The sequence below is a fragment of the Mobula hypostoma genome, chromosome 25, assembly GCF_963921235.1.
Source record: "Mobula hypostoma chromosome 25, sMobHyp1.1, whole genome shotgun sequence".
NCBI lineage: Eukaryota > Metazoa > Chordata > Chondrichthyes > Myliobatiformes > Myliobatidae > Mobula > Mobula hypostoma.
Genome location: NC_086121.1, coordinates 45,396,100 through 45,416,122, shown reverse-complemented (window position 1 = coordinate 45,416,122; position 20,023 = coordinate 45,396,100). Strand labels below are relative to the sequence as shown.

Genomic DNA, 20,023 nt, shown 5'->3' with positions numbered 1-20,023 from the left:
CCATCCCTCCCCTTTCAGTGCAGGGTGGAAGTTGGAAGCAAAGTTGATGAAATTGATGAGCCCAGTAAGGGTGCAGGAAGCAGCATCAACACAGTAATCAACCTCTGTCCTTTTTTCCTTTTCCAGTCCTTGTTCTGGCTCCCTTTTTATGCCTTATCTTCTCCTCACCTGCCTAACAAATCCCTCTGGTGCCCCTTCTCGTTCCCTTTCTCCCATGGTTCACTCTCTTCTTCTTCTTCTTCAATCCTTTACCTTTTCCATCTATCACCTGCCAGCTTCCCACTTCATCCCCCCTCCCACTTCACCTGGCTTCACCTATCATCTTCCTGCTTGACTCCTTCAACTTCCTTTCCTCTTCCTTTCCAATCCTGATGAAGAGTCTTGGGTTGAAACATCTACTCTTTATTCCTCTCCGGAGTTGCTGCCTGACCTGCTGATTTTTTCCAGTGCTACAACAGCCAATTACCTCAGCCACTACTGTAGCATGTCTTTGCAAGTGGGTAGAAATGAGTCAGGGGCGGAAACCTGTGCAGACATAAAGTGGACATGCAAACTCCACATACAAAGTACTGGATGTCAGGACTGAACCCTCTCCCTCCGATTCTGCTACACTGGTATTGGACAGGTATCAACCAGAAGAGTACTGTGAACACCCAGATCTTCATTGTTGCCACAGACAAAGCAACGTTTATTTCTCATACAGAATTGGATCTGTGCAACTCTCCTTCTCAAAAAGCAGTGGAAACACTTTTTTAGATGCTTCTGAGCACAGCGAGAGAAAACCTTGATCTGAAAGGCGACCGCGGGTAGTGTGGAAGCTGTGACATTGTCTAAAAGCTGAAGGAGGTGCGGGAGGTGATCTCTCTCGTATAGTCTGCCACAGGTGTCATGAGTATGCAGAGGACCTTGGTTGAACTTTCCAGGCGGAATTTGCCACACTCCCCGAGAGCTACCGCCAGACTTCATCTCAACAAACACCAATGGGAAGTCAGCGTGTTTGGGATTGTGATCCCGTTCCTGAAAATCCAGTCCGGAGAGTAGGACTCGAAGCGGGTCCATTCCGTTGAATCCATGATGGGCTTTGTGCTGACCCTACTGAGGTTGGAGCGGACGGACGGGCGGGCGTTGCCACTGCCTAGAGCAGAGGCTGGAGGGGCGGTGCGGACTTGTGGTTGCACCGTGGTGAATAGAGCAGCTCAGGGACGGTGCTGCTCCGATCCAGGGACTCTGAACAAGTTGACGGTGGCAGCGAGAGCGGGAGGGCGCCGGGCACAGAAAAATGCGAGGCAGCGAAGCGTGGCCGGTTGGCTGGCGGCTCCTCATTCACGTACTTCTGCTCTCCTTCGCTGTGAGTACAAGGGGGTCGCTTTCCATTCTTCCCCGAGCATGTGAGGGCAGTTAACGTGGCGCCCGAGGGACAGCGGGCTCCCCTTCAGTAACAATCCACAAAGTTTGCAAACTTCTCCAAAGTTGGAGAAACTCTGAGCTCAGCCTGTCCCAGGGAGCCGAGCGATGCGGATACTTTAGGAGAGGTTGGATCAGCTGTATGCCCGATTTCGCATCAGTTTCCAGAGTGTATTTGTGTAAAACTGCTACCAGATAGCAGTAATGGCTAATTTTATCCAGGTTGGAACCATTGCTATGTCTTAAACCTATTCATAGTTTCGTCTAAATGAGTCAATCTCCATCATTTCTACAGAAAGATTTTTTGTTATTGATGTCTTCGATTGCACCTCAAAAGAATAACTCGCATAAAAGTTTAATAACAAATGAAGAAACTTTAAACTGAGGTGTTATATATATATTCTTTAGCGTCGTACAGCCTCATACAGTAATAGGACTCGAAACACTCACTCAAACACGGGACTTGCTGCTCCTTACCGGGTTAGAGTCGAAATGTCTTTGCACTCTGTTGCTTCCGTCACCCAGCTATGATGGGAGCGGGGACCCTACAAGGTGACTTGTAGCGGGAAGTACTGTCTGCTTTACAGATTCTGTGAACCTGTTTCAGAGTATATTTCTTTGGTTTAACTCTTTCAACATAGTGCTAGACTGTGAAACAATTTCATTCCCTGTTCCCAGTTTTGTTTCAGCAGGCTGATGGAATTGGTGCAATGGATGGCCATTATGCCCTCTCTATCTTTCCCTCTTCTTATTTGATTTGCCAATTTCCCCAGCTGGAATCACCAATCCTTTGGTTTGCTCCCTCTCTCATCTGCCGTTGTGTGAGAAATTGCCCATGTAGATGGGGCTAGATTGGATACACTCAGTGAAGATTCCCACACCACTGTGCTGTGTCATTTTTTGACTGCCCCTGTGGTCAATAATCATCACCTGACATCTTGTACTGAATGAATCAGGCCATTGTCAGAAATATGGAAAATTCATTCTTTTCCCTTCCTTAACCTAATTTGTACTTAACAGAGTGCAGTCAGGCTGTTTCATTTACCACTGAGCCACAGGCTTGGATTCATTTCTGATTTTTAGAGCAATTTCTTAGAAACATTACACTCTGTTTCTGCCTGTCTCTCTATGCTGCCTATAACCACAATAAATTTGACTGCACCAATATTCTCACAGCTGGCCGCCTGTCCTCCAATAACGTTGCACACTCCACATTTCTTCTGCTGCACACTAAGACCTTCATGTGTATCACACCTGCATTTAATTCTGCACTTTCCCCTGCCTTAGTAAAATGGAGGAGTACAGAAACCTTGGAGGATTGTAAGGTCAGGGTTTTTGTAAATGGGGAGGTGTGGAGCCATTGAGGGGTTTGATAAGAATGGTGAGAAGTTCATAGCATCTGGATTGCTGCATGGGGAATGACTGTGGGTCAGGAACTGGAGAAGTAATAAATAGTATTAATGTTTTCTAGACTAATTAAAACCCTCTCGCCAAAGTAGGGAAAGGAATGGCATAGGTAAAGATCCACTGAGACTAATCTTGGTAGTCCTTTAATTTTCAATCGTCTGTCTTGTTTTAATTTTGATTGTGATGGTGAAAGGCAAACCAAAAAGCTGGAAGTTAGGTAACTGTGACTCACACATTCAACCCACAGATTAGGGCAGAACATTATCCTTGCCCTACACTCTGAGAAATGCAGACAAGAGAAAATCTGCAGATGCTGGAAATCCAAGCAACACACACAAAATGCTGGAGGAATTCAGCAGGCCAGGCAGCATCTATGGAAAAGAATTCAGTTGACATTTTGGGCTGAGACCCTTCAGCTGCTGAGAAATACAGAATTCCTTTCAGACCTGAGTGGCTGATGCTCCCTACTAGAAATGTGAGATTATTTCTGGTCTTGAGCTTCATAAAATAGACATGATTTGATGTAGACTCCTGCTCCAGGACTGGTGTCTGCTGAGGCATTGCTGGGGAGAGAATGGATGAGAGGCAAAATGTGTTCACGGAGCTGATAGTGAGGTTGTGTGAGAAAACAATTGAAAATTCCCATTATATTGATGAGCACATCCTTTCGTGCACATCAACAGTTATTTTATTGAGGAATCTAAAAGATATTGACTGAAGACGGATTTCAGCTGTTCCACCATTAGGAATGAAAGGGAAAAAAAAGTGGGGTGCTTATTAAACCATTTACACCTACTCTTTGAACAGAGGCCTATGACCAAGAGCTGGAACAAGCCATTTTGAGAGTTATTGTAATTGAATCTCTTTGCATAGATGCTGTATTTTTAGAAAATCTAATTTTACTGTACAACACTTTGCTTAGAATCATGGGCTGTATTGTGCCTTAGAAAGTCAGAGTTCTTGGCAGTGTTAGGAACAGGGGTAGGTCATCATTCCGTTCCTTTGGAAATTTTGAAAGAGTTGGCAACTTAGCTGTTTGAGCACCTTCTGCTATGCAGTTAAATAAATAACGGTTGACATTTGCATTCTCACATGCAGAGAGCTGATTGGCAAGAAATAAGAGCAGTGACAGTGAAGATTTGGGTATTCTCCAAATAGACTTACATTGCCCAGCATAAAGAATGTACCTGCAGTAGGTTGGTGCTAGCCCCTCCCGAGTGAACTGGAATGGGATTGTGTTTGCAGGTACCAGGGCAGGGACAATGTATTTGCCAGTGAGCTGTGTGTTGTGAAAGTATGAAAGCAGCATCAAATTCAGTATTTCCCGAAAACAAGAGGAAAGTAGCTTGCAAAATTCAGACTGAAGATTGACCAGCTATGATTTGTGGTTTGATCAGGACCATTTAGAGAACAATTGTATTCTTTTGCTACTTTGTCCTCCCGAAGTGTAACACACTTGTTTGTGTTAAACTCCATCAACCATATTTCAGCCCATTTTTCCAGCTGATCCAGATCCCATTGCAGCCTCTGATAGTCTTCTGTGCTGTCCACTGCACACCTCCATCTTGATGTCATCCGCATATCTACTGATCCAGTTAACCACATTATCATCCAGATCAGTGATGTAGATGACAAACATCAATGGACTGGCACGGACCCTGTGTACCTAAATTCTTATGTACTGTATCTGGTACCTTAAAAGGCCTTCCAATAAGTTGCCCACTATTGATGTCAGGCTCACTGGCCTATGATTTCCCTGCTTGCTTTTAGAGCCTAAGCATGGTAACATCATTGGCTATCCTCCGATCCGCTGGCTCCTTACTCACTGCTAAAGGAAATGTTAAATATCTCTGCTACAGCCCCTGCAATTTCTTCATAAGCCTCCCACTAGGTCTGAGGGAATGCCTTATCAGGCTCTGGGGATTTATCCACCCTAATTTGCCTCAACACAGCAAACACCTCGGTAGCCTGTATAGGGTCCATGAAGTCTTCAGGTTATGTGTCCGTCTCCTGGGTAAATACAGGCACAAAAAATCCGATTTAGATCTCCCCCATCTGTTTTGGCTCCATTCTGATCTTCCAGAGGGCCAATTTTGTCCCTTGCAATCTTTTTGCTCTTAACCTATCTAGTATCCCATTCTCCTTCACCTTGTCTGCTAGGGAAACCTGATTTCTTTCTTAGGTGTTCTCTTGAATCCTTATACTTCATAAGCACCTCATTTGAATCTTTGAATTTGTTCCTACCTGCCTGTACCTGCTATAGACCTTTTTTTATTCTTAACCAGTGCTTCAGTATCTCTTGAAATCCAGTTTCCCTAAACCTGTAAACTTTAACTTTTATTCTGACAGGAACATACTAACTCTACTCTCAAAATTTCAGTTTTAAAGGCCTCCAACTTACCACACACAACTTTGCCTGACAACATCCTGACCCAATCCACACTTGCCAGATCATTCTGATGCCAATAAAAATTGGCCTTTCGCCAATGTAGAATCTCGGCCCAAGTACCAGACATAACAATTATGGAGAAGGATGTATTGTAAGCATTATTCGGCTGCCCTGGGCATGTAGCTGAAGATGTGCTCAGGATGTGTTTTGATCACTTGTCCACAAGGTTCTCCCCAGCACAGCAGTGAACTGTCAGTTTTCATTATTGGCTTGAATCACAGAAGCATTTGACCTAACAAGTCTATACCAGTTACTGGTAACTCAGCTGATCCCACTTCATCACCCTCCATTGCTCTGCAAAGTCATTCCTTTCAGATACTTACCCACATCTATTGAGCAGTAGAATTGAACCTGCCCCCACTGTGACCACTGGTGTTGATTTTCAGATCCAAATTAGTCTTCAGCTTCATCCCATGCCCTCTTGTTCTTGACCACTCTGCCAATGGAGAGACAAGATTCTGCAGATGTTGAAAATCTTGAGCAATACAGACAAAATGTTGAAGGAATTTAACAGGTTAAGTAGCATCCATGGAGAGCATTGAACAAGTTTTGTGATCTCAGTCTGAAATGCTGACTGTTTGTTTCCCTCCATTATGCTGCCTGACCTGCTATTTTACTCTAGCACTTTGTGTGTTTTGCTGTCTGCCAATGGGAACAGTTTCTCTCTGTTCTGCCAGACCCATCATGATTTTAAATAGGTCAATCAAATCCACCCACCACCACCAACAACTTGTTATATTCCGCATAACTAAAGTTCTTTACCCCTGAAATCATTTTAGCAAATCTCTTCTGCACTTTTAAAGTCTTTATATCTTTCCTAACTGTGGCGCCCATAATTGGACACCATATCCCAGGTTGTTAAGATTTCTCATGTTCTCAGACACTATTTATAAAGCCCTTGGCTTTTTATAACTGCTTTCTCAACCTGGCATGCCACTTTTAAAGAACTGTATGCACATTTGCATTCGCTCAAAAACGTTTGACTGGGAGACGGGTGCTACAAGCTAAATTAAGCAACTACTTGTATTGAGGTGGTTTGTTTTTTTAAAAAAAAAGGTGGAGTGTTCAGGTATCTGAACAGGAAGGAGAACAATTGCTAAAACAATGCTGACAGCAGCTTTCCAAGTTTCTGGAGTTAAACCTTCCCGAATTCAACAAGCACATCTGCTTCATACTTCAATACTTGTATACAAAGCTATTGTAAGAATATAGTTAAATAGAGGAATGTATGGAAGCTATATATTATGCTATGAAGCTGTGGACATACTAGCCTTTAAAGAAAGCCAAAGATGTGGGTAATTTATGTACTTTGTAGTAAACCATGTTGTGTTTTGCATGAGAATAGATTTGAATTGGGTTTAGTGTTCAACAGTGATATTTAGAGCTGTAGTAAAGTACAGCACAGAAACAGGCCCTTTAGCCCATCTAGTACACGCCAAACCATTTAACCTAGTCCCATTGACCTGTACCCAGACCATAGCCCTCTCATCCATGTACCTATCCAAACGTGTCTTAATGTTGAGCTCACATCCACCACTTGTGCTAGCAGCTCATTCCACACTCTCACCACCCTCTGAGTAAAGAAGCTTCCCTAAACTTTTCACCTCTCACCCTTAACTCATGACCTGTGGTTGTAGTCTCACCCCACCTTTGTGGAAATAGCCTGCTTGCACTTACCCTATCTATAGAAGAAAGCCCTCAACTCTGAGTGGAGTCATCGGGACACTGTCATGACGGCGTTTTGTTTTAGCAGGCTTTCTTAATTTTACGAGGCCGAGTTGCTAGCTTGACGCTCAACCCAGAGGGAAAGCATTCAAGGGAACCGGCTGGATTCGAACTCGGGAGCCTTCGCTCCAAAGTCCGGCGCTGATGCCACTAAGCCACCAGCCGGCTAACCCTAATTATAGCCCTCATAATTTTGTATTCCTCTATCAAATCTCTACTCAATGTTCTGTGTTTCAAGGAATAAAGTCTGAACCTACTCAATTTTTTATAACTAGAGTCCTCCAGTTCCAGCAGCATCCTTGTAATTTTTTTGCACTCTTTCAACCTTATTTGCATCTTTCTTGTAGGTAGGTGATCAAAACTGCACATAATACCTCAAATTAGACATCACCGTGTCTTATATAACTTCAACATAATGGATCATTACTTTGATTTGTGAAGGCTATTGTGCCAAAAGCTTTCTTTATGACTCTATCTATGTTGCCATTTTCAATGAATTATGGACCTGTACTCCGATTTCTTTGTTCTACCACACTCCTCAGTGTCCTACTGTTCACTGTCTAAGACCTACCCTGTTTGGTCCTACCAAAGTGCAATACCTCGCACTTGTCCGCATTAAATTACATTGGCCATTTTTCAACTGGTTCAGAAGCTGCTGCAAGCCATGATAGTCTTCCTCTGTCCACTACAACCCCAATCTTGATGTCATCTGCAAATTCGCTGATCCATTTATCCACATTATCACCCAAATCATCGATATAGATGTTGAACATCAAAGGACTCAACAACAGTCCCTGTGACACTCACTAGCCGCAGGCCTCCAGTCAGAGATGCAACCATCTACTACCACTCTCTAGCTTCTCCCACAAAGCCAATGTCTAATCCAATCTACTATCTTATCTTGAATGCAAAGCAACTGAACCTTCTTGACCAACATCCCATGCAGGACCTTGTCAAATGGCTTGCTAAGGTGCATGAAGACAACATCCACCGCCTGCCTTTGTCAACTTTCCTGGTAACTTCCACAGAAAACTCTTAAGATTGGTTAGACATGACCTACCATGGAGCATGATATCCCAGTCTATCCAAGTACTCAAATCGAGTCCCTTAGAATAACTTTACCACTACCATGTCAGGCTCACCAGGCAGTAATTTCCTGCTTTATTTTCAAAGCCTTTCTAAAAGAGCAGAGCAACAGTAGCTACCCTCCAGTTCTCAGATACCTCATCTGTCACAAGGGATGATTTAAATATCACTGCTATTGCCTCTGCACTTGCCTCCCATAGGGTTCAAGGGAACACTTGTGGATTTATCCACTCTATGTTCCTGAAGACAGCAAACACCTCCTGCTCTGTAATCTGTATAGGGTTCAGGACCTCACCGTTGCTTTGCTTCACTTCTGTTGACTCTGTCCGTCTCCTGAGTAAATATAGATGCAAAAAGTCTATTTTAGATCTCCCCCATTTCTTTTGGCTCCACACATACATTACCATCCTGATCTTCCAGAGGACCAGTTTTGTTCTTTTGCTCTTAACATAACTGTAGAATCCCGCAAGATTCTCTTTTTTTCTTAACCAGGACCTTAATATCTTTTGAAATCCAAGGTACCCTGGACCTGTAATGTTTTCCTTTTATTCCGACAGGCAAATGCAAGCCTTGTACTCTCAAAATTTCACTTCTGATGGCCTCCCAAATACCAAGTAATCCAATGCCAGAAAAAAGTCTGTCCCAATCCATATTTGCCAGATCCTTTTTGGGATGCCATCAAAATTGGCCTTTCTTCAATTTAGAATCTCAACCCATGGACTACACCTAATCTTTCCATATTTCTTTAAAACTAATAGCATTACGATCACCACATGCAAAGTGTTCCCCGACACAAATTTCTATCACCTACCCTGTCTCATTCCCTAGTAGATCAAATTTTGCACTCTCTCTTATTGGAACTTGTATGTACTGATTAAGGAAATTTTCCTGAACACATTAGATGAACGCTATCCTATCTAGCCCTTTAACAGTATGGGAGTCCTAGTCAGTATGTGGAAAGTTAAAATCACCTAACATACTGGAACCTGTGGTAGAACAAAGGACCCTCCAGAAAGTCTTGGCAATTCTGGACAATGTTTCTCACCCTCCACATTTCACCTTGGCTGAACAGAGGAGCACTTTTAGTTATAGACTAAGACAACTGCAGTGCTCCAAAGAATGCTGTGAGGTCATTCTTACTCTGGCCTTTAGGCTCTATAATGAGTCAACCTATTGCCAGGAAAGAGATGACCCCCTCCTGTAGACTGTTATTAACCTCTGTTTACCAGAGTTCTGTTTAGCTCTGTTTACCACACCTCACAATTAGGGACATCCTGCGTAATACTACCATCACTTCTTATCTGGATGGTGTGAACGTGCAGCCAATATTGTATGATATTATGGTAATTCTTGCACGTCTTATTTTTAAGGTAACTTTTTCAAAATTCTTTCTTCTCTGATATTTATATATCTGTACACTTGTAATGCTACTGTGACATTGTAATTTCCTTTGGGATCAATAAAGTATCTATCTATGTATTACAAACTAGTCTTTCCTGCAACAGTTTGGGATCTCTACAAATTTGTTCCTCTAAATTCTACAGGCTGTATAATCTATAATATAGCCCCATTCACATGGTGATACCTTTCTTACTCCTCACTAGATGAATTCTCCAGTCTGAACTAACTGAGCACTGCCATGACATTTTCTCTGATTAGTAACGCTTGCCCTACCCCTTTAATCCCTCCCACTCGATAATATCAAGTCTAAAACAGCAGAAGCCTAGAATACTGAGTTCTCCGTCCTGACCTTCCTGCAACCAAGTCTCACTAATGACTACAGTATCATAATTCCATGTGTTGATCCATGCCCTGAGCTTGTCTGCCCTTCCTACAGAATTTCTTGAATTGAAATACATGCAGCTCAGGACACTAGTTGCACCATGCTCAACCTCTTGATTCCTGACTTTATCTGAGGTTTTTACATGTGTGTCTACAGCCTCTCCACTATCTGTTTTCCCATCCCCCAGCAACTCTAGTTCCCCCCCGCCCCTGACCATGACCATGCAGCATTAGCAAAACCTCCCACCAGGATGTTGCCCCCCCCCTTCAGTTTGGGTACAGGTCCCACCTTCCCTGGAAGAGAGCACAATGATCCAAAAATCTGATGGCCTTCCCCCCCCCCACACACACACACACACACACACACACACACACACACACACACACACACACACACCAACTCCTTAGTCACATGTTAAAATGTATGATCTCCCTATTTCTGGCCTCAGCATGTGGCATGGGTAGCAATCCTGAGATCACAACCCTGGAGGTCCTGACCTTGAACTTAGCACCTAACTTCTTGAACTTGCTTTACTGAACCTCATCACTCTTGCTACCTCTGTCTTTGATGCCTACATGTCTTAACTGTAGCTATAATTCAAGGGAAGGATTGTAGCAATAAAATAGACTCAGGAAGATGGAGAGGCATGTATTGGAAAGTAATTGACCCAAGGGCATGGATTCCAGCACAGTGTGTCAACTATGGGTCAGGTCAAGCCTTGCCAATCTACAGCTGGAGCAGGGAACATGTCTTCTGTTGCTACACATGATGTTTGATCTTGATCAATGGTGATACAGATGTGCTGAGGGACATGTCTTTCTGCTTCCTGGCTCCTGTGTAGGAAATGGAGTTAGTCCCATTTTCAGGTTAGCTGGGGTCTGGTTATGGTCAGCTTGCGTTTGGGCTGGGTTTTAATGTAATACACAAGCTGACACCTACCATGAGGAAGTTCTCTATATGGTGGGCTTGCTCAAAGATTTCGGTGATTACTCAGAATATATGTACTTCGATAGGCAGAGCCAGAGGCAGGATATCAATTGGTTTCACCATTTGATCGGAGTTTTTGACAAAGTATTTCAAGAGAACGCTCTGAATCCTTCCCAAAAGAAACCAAAGTTTATGATAAGCTCTGAAGTGTTTGTACTCTTGTGTGGAGCCAATGAATCTGTGGCAACATCCCACGGACAGTGTGATAACCAGGTGTTCTACATTGGAAATTGTGATTATTGGGACCCCAGTGCACCTCTGTCCTTGAAGGAACTTTGGTGTGACATCTCAAACATAACTTCCAACAGTGTGGTAGTCTCTCAGTACTGCCTCTCAATTTGGCACTTGTGCCCAGGTCTTAGGAAGGACACACCTGGTGTTTGCTTCTAATAAAACACTGAAGCTCAGATTCCCCTTCAACTTTCTTCGATCCCATTCCCCTTGCACAGGTATTGGCTCCTGCTATAAATGCATGGTACCAACAACCAGTTTAAGTTGTAGTTGTGCTGCAATTTCATCACTTTGTGCAAAGCATCTTCCTTTGAACTGTTGGTGATCTGTTCTTGATCTGTTCCCCCCCACTTGCACAGGCAGTCCTGGGTTGTTATACCAGCTGTGCCAGAGTGGACTGCTGGTGGGTTGTTGTGTGTGGTTCATTTTCCAATCATTTGTTCTTGCCTGTCGAAGGAGGGGATAAACTGGATCAGCTTCTTTGGCCAAAACCCAGTTATATTTCTAATCTCCAGCTGTTTGGGAACATTATTGTATGTGGGGGTATATTGCTGATGAATTAAGATTCTCTTGACCACGGAACACGAATGGGATGATAGCTGAGGGTGGTTTACTGGACTTGCTTTCAGAACTGGTGCAGTGTGAGTCAGAACTCCAGTTCTGGCTTTGTGAAGTGGGAGCCAGCAGGAAAAGCAAACTCCTGAAGGGATGGGACAAGCCACTCCTGCTTAAATGTGCATCAGGGCTTCTGATATGAAATTGGATAGAATACAGAGAAAAAAATACTTATTTCCCAAGTAAAATTTGCTTATGTTTCAAATCTATTTTACTGTTATATTTTTGATTTAAATTTAGATATCAGAATACGGCAGAACCATGATTTAAATGGTCTGTTTAAAACAGGGATATGGCTTCTATCATGGAGCACCTTTTATATTTTTAACCAGCTGACCCATAAATGATAAATCAATTTATCTCCGCCACAATAAAACAATACTAACTCCAATGGATAGGTCACGTCTTCTGGGTGCCAGACTCGTGTCTCCTCGAACAGGTCCTTTACTCCCAGTTGAATGAAGGCCAGTGAGCACAGAAAACTCTTCAAGAATAGCATCAAATTCAGCCTGAAGTATTTCAACTTTATATCTAGAAACTGGGAAGACATTGCACTCAGTAGATACACCTGGAGGAAATCTGTTCAAGAGGGAGCTGTACCACGTGAGAATGACCTCCACTGTGCCTCAGAGAGCAAGCAACAGTTGAGGAAGGAGAGACAACAACCAAAAGACCCAGCCACTAACCACAGACACCACTGCACCAGAATATGTGGATCCCAGATCAGCCTCTACAGCCAGCAGAGGACCCACCAATTGACCACCCCCTCAGGGGCCATCATACTTGACCTGAGTGATTGCATGATTATTACCACTATATTTTTAACCACAAGGAAAAAGATGGCAGGACATTTGAGTTCCTTGTGGTCAATGAAGGATTGATGATGTGGAGGAAATATCAAAGCCAGTTATGTTATATTTATTCCCAGCAGGAGTTCCCAACCTGGTGGTCCTTGGACCCCTTGGTTAATGGTAGGGGTCCACGGCATAAAAAAGTTGGGAACCCCGATTCCCAGGATGTGGATGTCAGTGGCAATTCTGGAACTTGTCCAACTGTAATTGCCATGGACTGGAGAGGCATCAAGGAGTCAACCGGGGTCAGTCTGGAGTCACATGCAGACGAGGCTGAGTGTGGCCAGTAGATTTCCTCTTTCGAATGATGTTCATGAACCAGATCAGTTTTTCAGACTGTTTATGGTTTCAAAGGCACTCTTACTGAAGGCAGCCTTACACCCAGAGAGCACCTAGTGACTGCGCTTAGACTAGAGTTAAAAAGTACCCTGATTTAAGGCTTTCTTCAAACCCTCAGATTTTTATTCATGTGGCATCTAATCAGAACTACTCTGTGTACACTTGGATTATGTGCTCAAGTGTGGAGTGTGCCTCGACCCATGTTCTTTTAATTCAGGCTGACAGTGAGTTTGTATGCTTTGGAACACCTTGGACTCAAAGTAGCACTTCATTTCCTCGGTGGTCCTGGTTGAAACCTAGAAGCAGCACAGTGAGACCCTAGTGCAGGAGCCACCATGCCAATGCCTGGTGTGAGAGATTTGGTTGGAATATATGCGAAAGGGAGGTTAAAATAACCTGAGGATTGAAAAGTAAGATGATAAGTTTAACTTTACATCAGAAATTAATGTGGAATGGAAAATCAGACGTGTTCAGTTAAAATGAATCTTTGTCTATCTCTTTGAATTCTTTAAACTCTTTTTAAAGTTAAATAAAGAATTTTGTTATGGCCATGAATTTCACATTTTGAAATAGAGTAATATTTTAGAAATGGTATATTGTGTTATTGATTTTAAATAGATCAGTGGTATGTCTAGAAAGTGTAACTCGTTTGCAGTTACTAATTCAGTTCCATGTGGTAACGCGTTTGAATTTATATCTGCCTGTTGTGATGAGTCTCATTCCAGTGGGTATTTGCATTTACATAGATCATGTTCGGCATTTCGTGCTTGTACAGATAAGATCTTAAAATAATACGAACAAACTTGATTAAAAGCTCCAAATAATTATATTTAATGCAGAATTATCCAGGAACTGAGTTTCAGTTTCCTCAAGCTATTAATCCCTTATTGGTTACGACTGCTTTTAGATTATGCAAGTTTATAATCTGTAGTCTTCTACTTCAAATGGAAGATGAATCTTTCAAGGTTCGTAGAGTATTTTTAAACGAGATTTCCTAAGACTTCAACAACGTTTTTCTTAAGTGTGTATGTGTGCTCTCGTCAGAGAAAAAAAATTGGATGTCACTGGGGCTCATTTTTTGATTTTTTTTTTGGTCTTTTGTCTTTATGGTTTTTATTACTGTTTAGAAAAAAATGATTAATTTCAGTTGCTTTTCTTGACAATTGTTACAGTAATCCATTCTTGTTCCAATCATGTAATGTAAACAGGATACAGGTTTCCCCCGCCATCCGAAGGTAGAGCGTTCCTATGAAATGGTTCGTAAGCCGGAATGTCGTAAATCGAAGAAGCAATTACCATTTATTTATATGAGAAAAATTTGTCAGCGTTCGCAGACCCAAAAAAAACGACCAAATCATGCCAAAAAACACATAAAACCTAAAATAACAGTAACATATAGTAAAATCAGGAATGATATGATAAATACACAGCCTATATAAAGTAGAAATACTTTTCTACAATCATTGCCTCACTGTCCACCATAGCAAAAACCTCACGCAAGCGCTCTTGGTAGAAACACGGCGCAAGCGCTCTCGGCAGAAACACTCCAGTAACCTTTAAGCTAGGAAGCTGCCAAATCATACCAAATAATCCATAAAAATACACAGCCGATATAAAGTAGAAATAATGTATGTACAGTGTAGTATCACTTACTGGAATTGGGAAGACAGCGTCGAGCACACTAATGATGGTGTGTTAGGCTGAGTCGTCGGAGGTTGGGGTGGTGTAGTGGTCCCCAACCTCCAGGCTGTGGACTGATACTGATCCGCGAAGAATGCAGCATTGCAGCGGTAGCCGGGATGCACCCAGCATATCTTTATGAAAAAGTCGAAATAAACAAGCTAATTAATTAGGTGCCACCCGGCACGTAAATGTCGGCCCAGATCAGAGGTGACGCAATCAGCAATCGCCTCTGATCTGGGCTGACATTTACGTGCCGGGCGGCACCTAATTAATTAGCTTGTTTATTTCGACTTTTTTTCTTAAAGATGTGTTGGGTGCGTCCCGGCTACCGCTGCATTCTCTGTGGCAAAGTAACGGTCTGCAGCTCGGGTGTTGGGTGGTGGGACACTGGGGTGTCATCTCATCGTCGTCTGTTTCCATCAGGGCGGGCAGGTCATCTTCTCTGTCTGCCTGCCTTGATGTCGAAGGTCGAGGTTCATCGTCTGCTGTGGCTGATGTGGAAGGCCTGAAAAATGACAGTATGCTTGACTGCTTAGCCTCGTGCATTTTTCTATCATACAGTTCTTTGTAAGCACTCAAATCATCCTGCAAATATACCCTAAACCTCCGTACCCTTTCAAAATTAAAGTCGTACTTTATCATTACAGTGAAAATCTCACGCAGTTGCTTCACGTTCAGTTCCTGGACGACTTCACTCTCAGTCCATTTGCTACTGCATTCAGTTTCAATTGTTATCCTTTCCTCTTCCAATTGAATCAGCTCTTCATCTATCAGTTCTTGGTCATGGGATGCCAAAACCTCTTCAACATCATCTTCGTCAACTTTCACAAGCCAAACTCACTTTGTCCTTACTTCAAAGTTGCTTGAATTTCCAGCATCTGCAGAATTCCTGTTGTTTGTCCTTACTTCGTTCACCACGATCGAAACGCTTTATTATGTCTAGTTTTACGCTAAGTGTAACACCCTTACGAGCTCTTTTAGGCTTTTCCGATACCTTAGAACTCATCTTGTAAACGGCTGCTGACAGGCACAATTTTCAGCAATGCCGGCGAGAATGCCGTTCCAGGGGAGGAGTTTGGCTGCTCGGGGCGCGCACTGCTTTTTTCGTAACAGCGAGGTTTCGTAAAGCGAACGTTCGAAAAGTGGGGGACACCTGTACTTCAAACTAATCTTTAGATTATTTTAGGGCTTCCATTACGTGTTTATTTGTTGTCATGCATGCAAGGAACTGCATATTGTTTTCAAAATGCTCTTAAATGTACCTGCAACTGTGGCAGGTATATGGCAAAGTTTTGCTGCAAGGGCTCATTGCAAAACATTTCACCAGTGGGTTCATCTAGTTTATTTGTTTTCAGACATAGTTCTACCATTATCCAAACAAATGCAGTGTTGTTGTTGCACTCTTCCTCATGGTTTCTTTTAGTAACCTGTCTTGCTTCAGGAGTTAAAGCTGAATCTTTTAATTCAAAGATCAAAGTAAATTTATTATCAAAGCACACGTGTTGCCATATACAACCCTGAGATTCAATTTTTTAGGCATACTCTGTAAATTATAAAATCATAACGATCAACAGAATCAATGAAAGATCACCCAACTGGAGTGTTCAACCAAAGTGCAAAAGACAAACTGTGCAAATACAAAATGAATAATAATAATATGTAAACAATAAACACCGAGAGCATGAGATGAAGAGTCCTTGAAAGTGAGCCATTGGTTGTGGGAATATGATGGACAAGTGAAGTTGAGTGAAGTTATCCCCTTTGGTTCAAGAGCCTGATGGATGAGGGGTAGTAACTGTTCTTGAACCCGCTGGTGAGAGTCCTGAGGCTCTTGTACCACCTTGATGGCAACAGTAAAAAGAGAGCATGACCTGGGTGGTGGGGTCCCTGATGACAGACGCTGCTTTCCTGCGACAGTGTTTCATGTACACGTGCTGAGTGGTTGGGAGGGGATACCTGTGATGACTAGCCATATCTGCTACTTTTTTTTAGGATTTTCTCTTCAAGGGCATTGGGCAATGCACTCTTCACTGCACATCTATTGAAGTTGATCAAAGTTTTAGATGTCAAGCTGAAGAAGAAGAGTCACTGCCGTGCTTCCTTCGTAATTACACTTGCATGCTGGGCCAAGAACAGGTCCTTTGAAATGATGACACCAAGGATTTAAAGTTGCTAACCCTTTCCAAATCTGAATTTCTGATGAGGTCTGGCTCTTGGACCTTTTGTTTCCTTCTCCTGAAGTCTATTATCAGCTCCTTAGTCTTGCTGACCTTGAGTAAGAGGTTGTTTTGTGTGACACCACTCAGCCAGATTTTCAGTCTCCTTCCTACGTGCTAATTCATCACCACCTAAGACAGTGGTGTCATAAGCAACCTTGAATATGGCATTTCGTGTGTTATGCTAAAATGCTCTAAAGTTTGACAGGAGATTTTGCCAACTCGTAATCTTTGAAGTTTAGAGGTTTGGCCAAGTTTGTGGACAACACAGAAAACGGCGGGGGGGGGGGGCAGGTGGTGTTGAGGAAGCAGGGAGGCTGCAGAAGGACATGGACAGATTAGGAGTATGGTCCAAGAGGTAGCAGATGGAATACAGTATCAGGAAGTGTATGGTCATGCACTTTATTAGAAGGAATAAAAGTGTATGTTATTTTCTAAACAGGGAACAAAGGGACTTAGGAATCTTCATGCTGGATTCCCTAAAGGTTAACTTGCAGGTCGAGTCAGTGGTGAGGAAGGCAAATGCAATGTTAGCATTCATTTCAAGAGGACTTAAAATATAAAAGCAAGGATATGCTGACATTGGAAGGAGTTCAGAGGAGGTTCACAAGAATGATTCTGGGAATGAAAGAGGAGTATATGAGGAGTGTTTGATGGCTCTGGGCCTGTACTTGAATTTAGGAGAATGAGGGGGAAGCTCATCAAAACCTGTTGAATATTGAAAAGCCTAGATAGAATGAATGTGAACAAGATGTTTCCTATAGTTGGGGTGTCTAGGACCAGAAGGCACAGCCTCAGAATAAAGGGATGACCACTTAGGATGGGGATGAGAGGAATTTCTTTAGCCAGACAGTGGTGAATGTGTGGACTTCGAGGCTAGGTCATTGGGTGTATTTAAGTCAGAGGTTGGTAGGCTCTTGATTAGTTGAGATGGAAAATGGATCAGCCATGGTGAAATGATGGAGCAGATTCGATGGGCCAAATGGCCTATTTCTGCACCTATGTCTTCTGTAGGGCAAGGAATCTTTTCAAAGGTTTGGGAAAATATTGTGGTAATCAGTGAAGGAGGGAAGCCTTGGATTAGGAAACAGGACAAGATTTTAAAGAAATAGTGTAACTATATAGAGATAATATGTTGGGTTAAAGGGACCGATTTTCTGATATTACAAACATATCTTGTATTTTCTTACATTAAGTCTGTGCTGGCTTTTACTGATTTTCATATAATCAATTTCATCTCTCATACCCATCCACTTCTCCGATTGGCCTGCCACCTATAGTGTAGTGATGTGCGTTTGACAATTGATCTTTGGGTGCAAGTCCCCTTTCGAAGGTTTGAGCTGTAACCAAGGCTGGGTGTTCAGCTGGGTGCTGTGGGAGTGTTAGCTTTTTGGATTGGACACTGGCCCTTGGCCAAGCTGATAATGTTAGGGGCATTTAAAAGACTCTTACATGGGCACATGGATTTATGGGTTATGTCGGAGAGAAGTGCTAGGTTGATTGTAGAGTAGGTTAAAAGTTTGGCACAGCACTGTAATGTGCTGTAGTGTCCAAGACAGATCATTTGGAGCTGTGCATCCGTGAGCTGCCTGTGTTTGTTGTACTACCACGATGACTGCTGAGAAAAAATTTAAGGTTGTAAAATTACTGGTGTTGCTTTCTTTGTTGTGTGGCTTTGGGCCCAGCTAAAGTAAGTGGTGTTTTTGACTTACCAAGCTCACAACGTAGTGATGTATGCTAACAGGACAGCAGAATTCTGCATTGTTCATTAGGAAGTATGTATTGCAGCAGTTGTGAAAATACCCCAGTGCCTGGCCTTGGTTAAGGGGCTGAAGTATGTTTTGCATTTGTCCTACACTCACTATCACAGACCTGGCCTGATCCGTATCCCAGCCTGAACCAGCAACCTATTCCTTGCAGGGCTCACCCAGCTAGAGGCCTCCTGCCCTTCAGCAATCCAGGTTTGTCAAATAATGGAGCCTGTTGCCCCTCCCAGCTCAGCATGTGCAGCTATCTGTGTCCTCGATGTTCTGGTTTATTGAGGTTACAACAAGTTGCAATGGGCTCTTTCTACTCTGTTGTATTAAACTTACTGCCTGCAGTCACTTCAGAAGTCAAATAGAACATCTCCTGAAAATCCAAACTTGTAATGGAAATAGTGATTTTTTTTTTAAACAACTGTAATTGTAGCCCAAATCTTTGCCATTATCTTGCTCACTGGAAACTTATAGACCTAGTGAGAATATAAACCTTCGGAGTATTTCAGTTCCTAGGTTTATTTCCAGCACAGACATGATGACAGTTCACTGCTGTTTCTCACTGCCTGGCCCCCAGACTCTGACTCAGGCAACCTTCCTTGCTTCTGAGTCGTAGATTGGTTGTGGGTGGGGTGGGGAAGTAATTCCAGAGATTTGATCTGATAACGCTTTTGTCCAGAGCTGTGGGCATGCTGTAATGTCTGGGCTCACCATTCCATTGCCTAATTAACATTTTCCCTCACAAGCAAGTATGAAAGATTCCATTTCCAGAGTCCTGGCCCATGGTTTTGGGCCATTCACTACACTGCCGAATTTCTTGTGGTGACGGGAAGTGCTACATTTACTGAAGAGAATTGCAAACAAGAACAATTTGCAGATGCTGGAAATCTGAGCAACACACGCAAAATGCTGGAGGAACTCAGCAGGCCAGGCAGCATCTATGGAAAAGCGTATCGTCGATGTTTTGGGCCGAGACCCTTCAGCAGGTCCTGATGCAGGGTCTCAGCCTGGAGCATGGACTATACTTCTGAATTATGGCTAAAAGGAGGACTATGTCATCGCTGAGGTTTAGTTGGTACTTAATTTGGTTATTTCTGTTTTATGAAATGTAACAACATGAAGTCTGCAAAATCACCCCTTGTAGATTTGCTGTGCTGCATTTGCCTAGTTTTGTTAAATATTAAACATGGACACAGTGGAGCAGTTGGCTTTGATAAGTTCTCCTGCCCCAACTACATCAGGGTAATGGAGTGGAGCTGAGTGAATAGTTTCTAGGGATATGAATGTGGAAATGGCTCTGATGGGATTGCCCTGAGAAGTGGAATTGATTTCATGGACTGAATGACCTCCCTCTGTATTGTTGAAAAGTATGAGACTAGTTTGTCCCATGAGCCAGAATCACCATTAGATTAGACCTTGACTTGTTTAGTAATCTTTGTTGCACATCTGTTCCTACCTTCACAATCATAAGGAAATAAGAGTGTGTGGAT

General features: G+C 42.8%; 1 protein-coding gene across 4 annotated transcripts in view; it reads left to right on the top strand.

Moving 5' to 3' along the window:
* The first annotated feature begins 1,105 nt into the window (after nt 1-1,105).
* hspg2 (heparan sulfate proteoglycan 2) overlaps nt 1,106-20,023 on the top strand; it is a 546,546-nt gene continuing 527,628 nt past the window's right edge. For all 4 annotated transcript variants that reach the window (XM_063033469.1, XM_063033470.1, XM_063033468.1 and 1 more), the window contains exon 1: nt 1,106-1,348. In XM_063033469.1, coding sequence (XP_062889539.1) covers nt 1,280-1,348 — 69 coding nt within the window. In that variant the 5' untranslated portion in view covers nt 1,106-1,279. The remainder of the gene's footprint in view (nt 1,349-20,023) is intronic.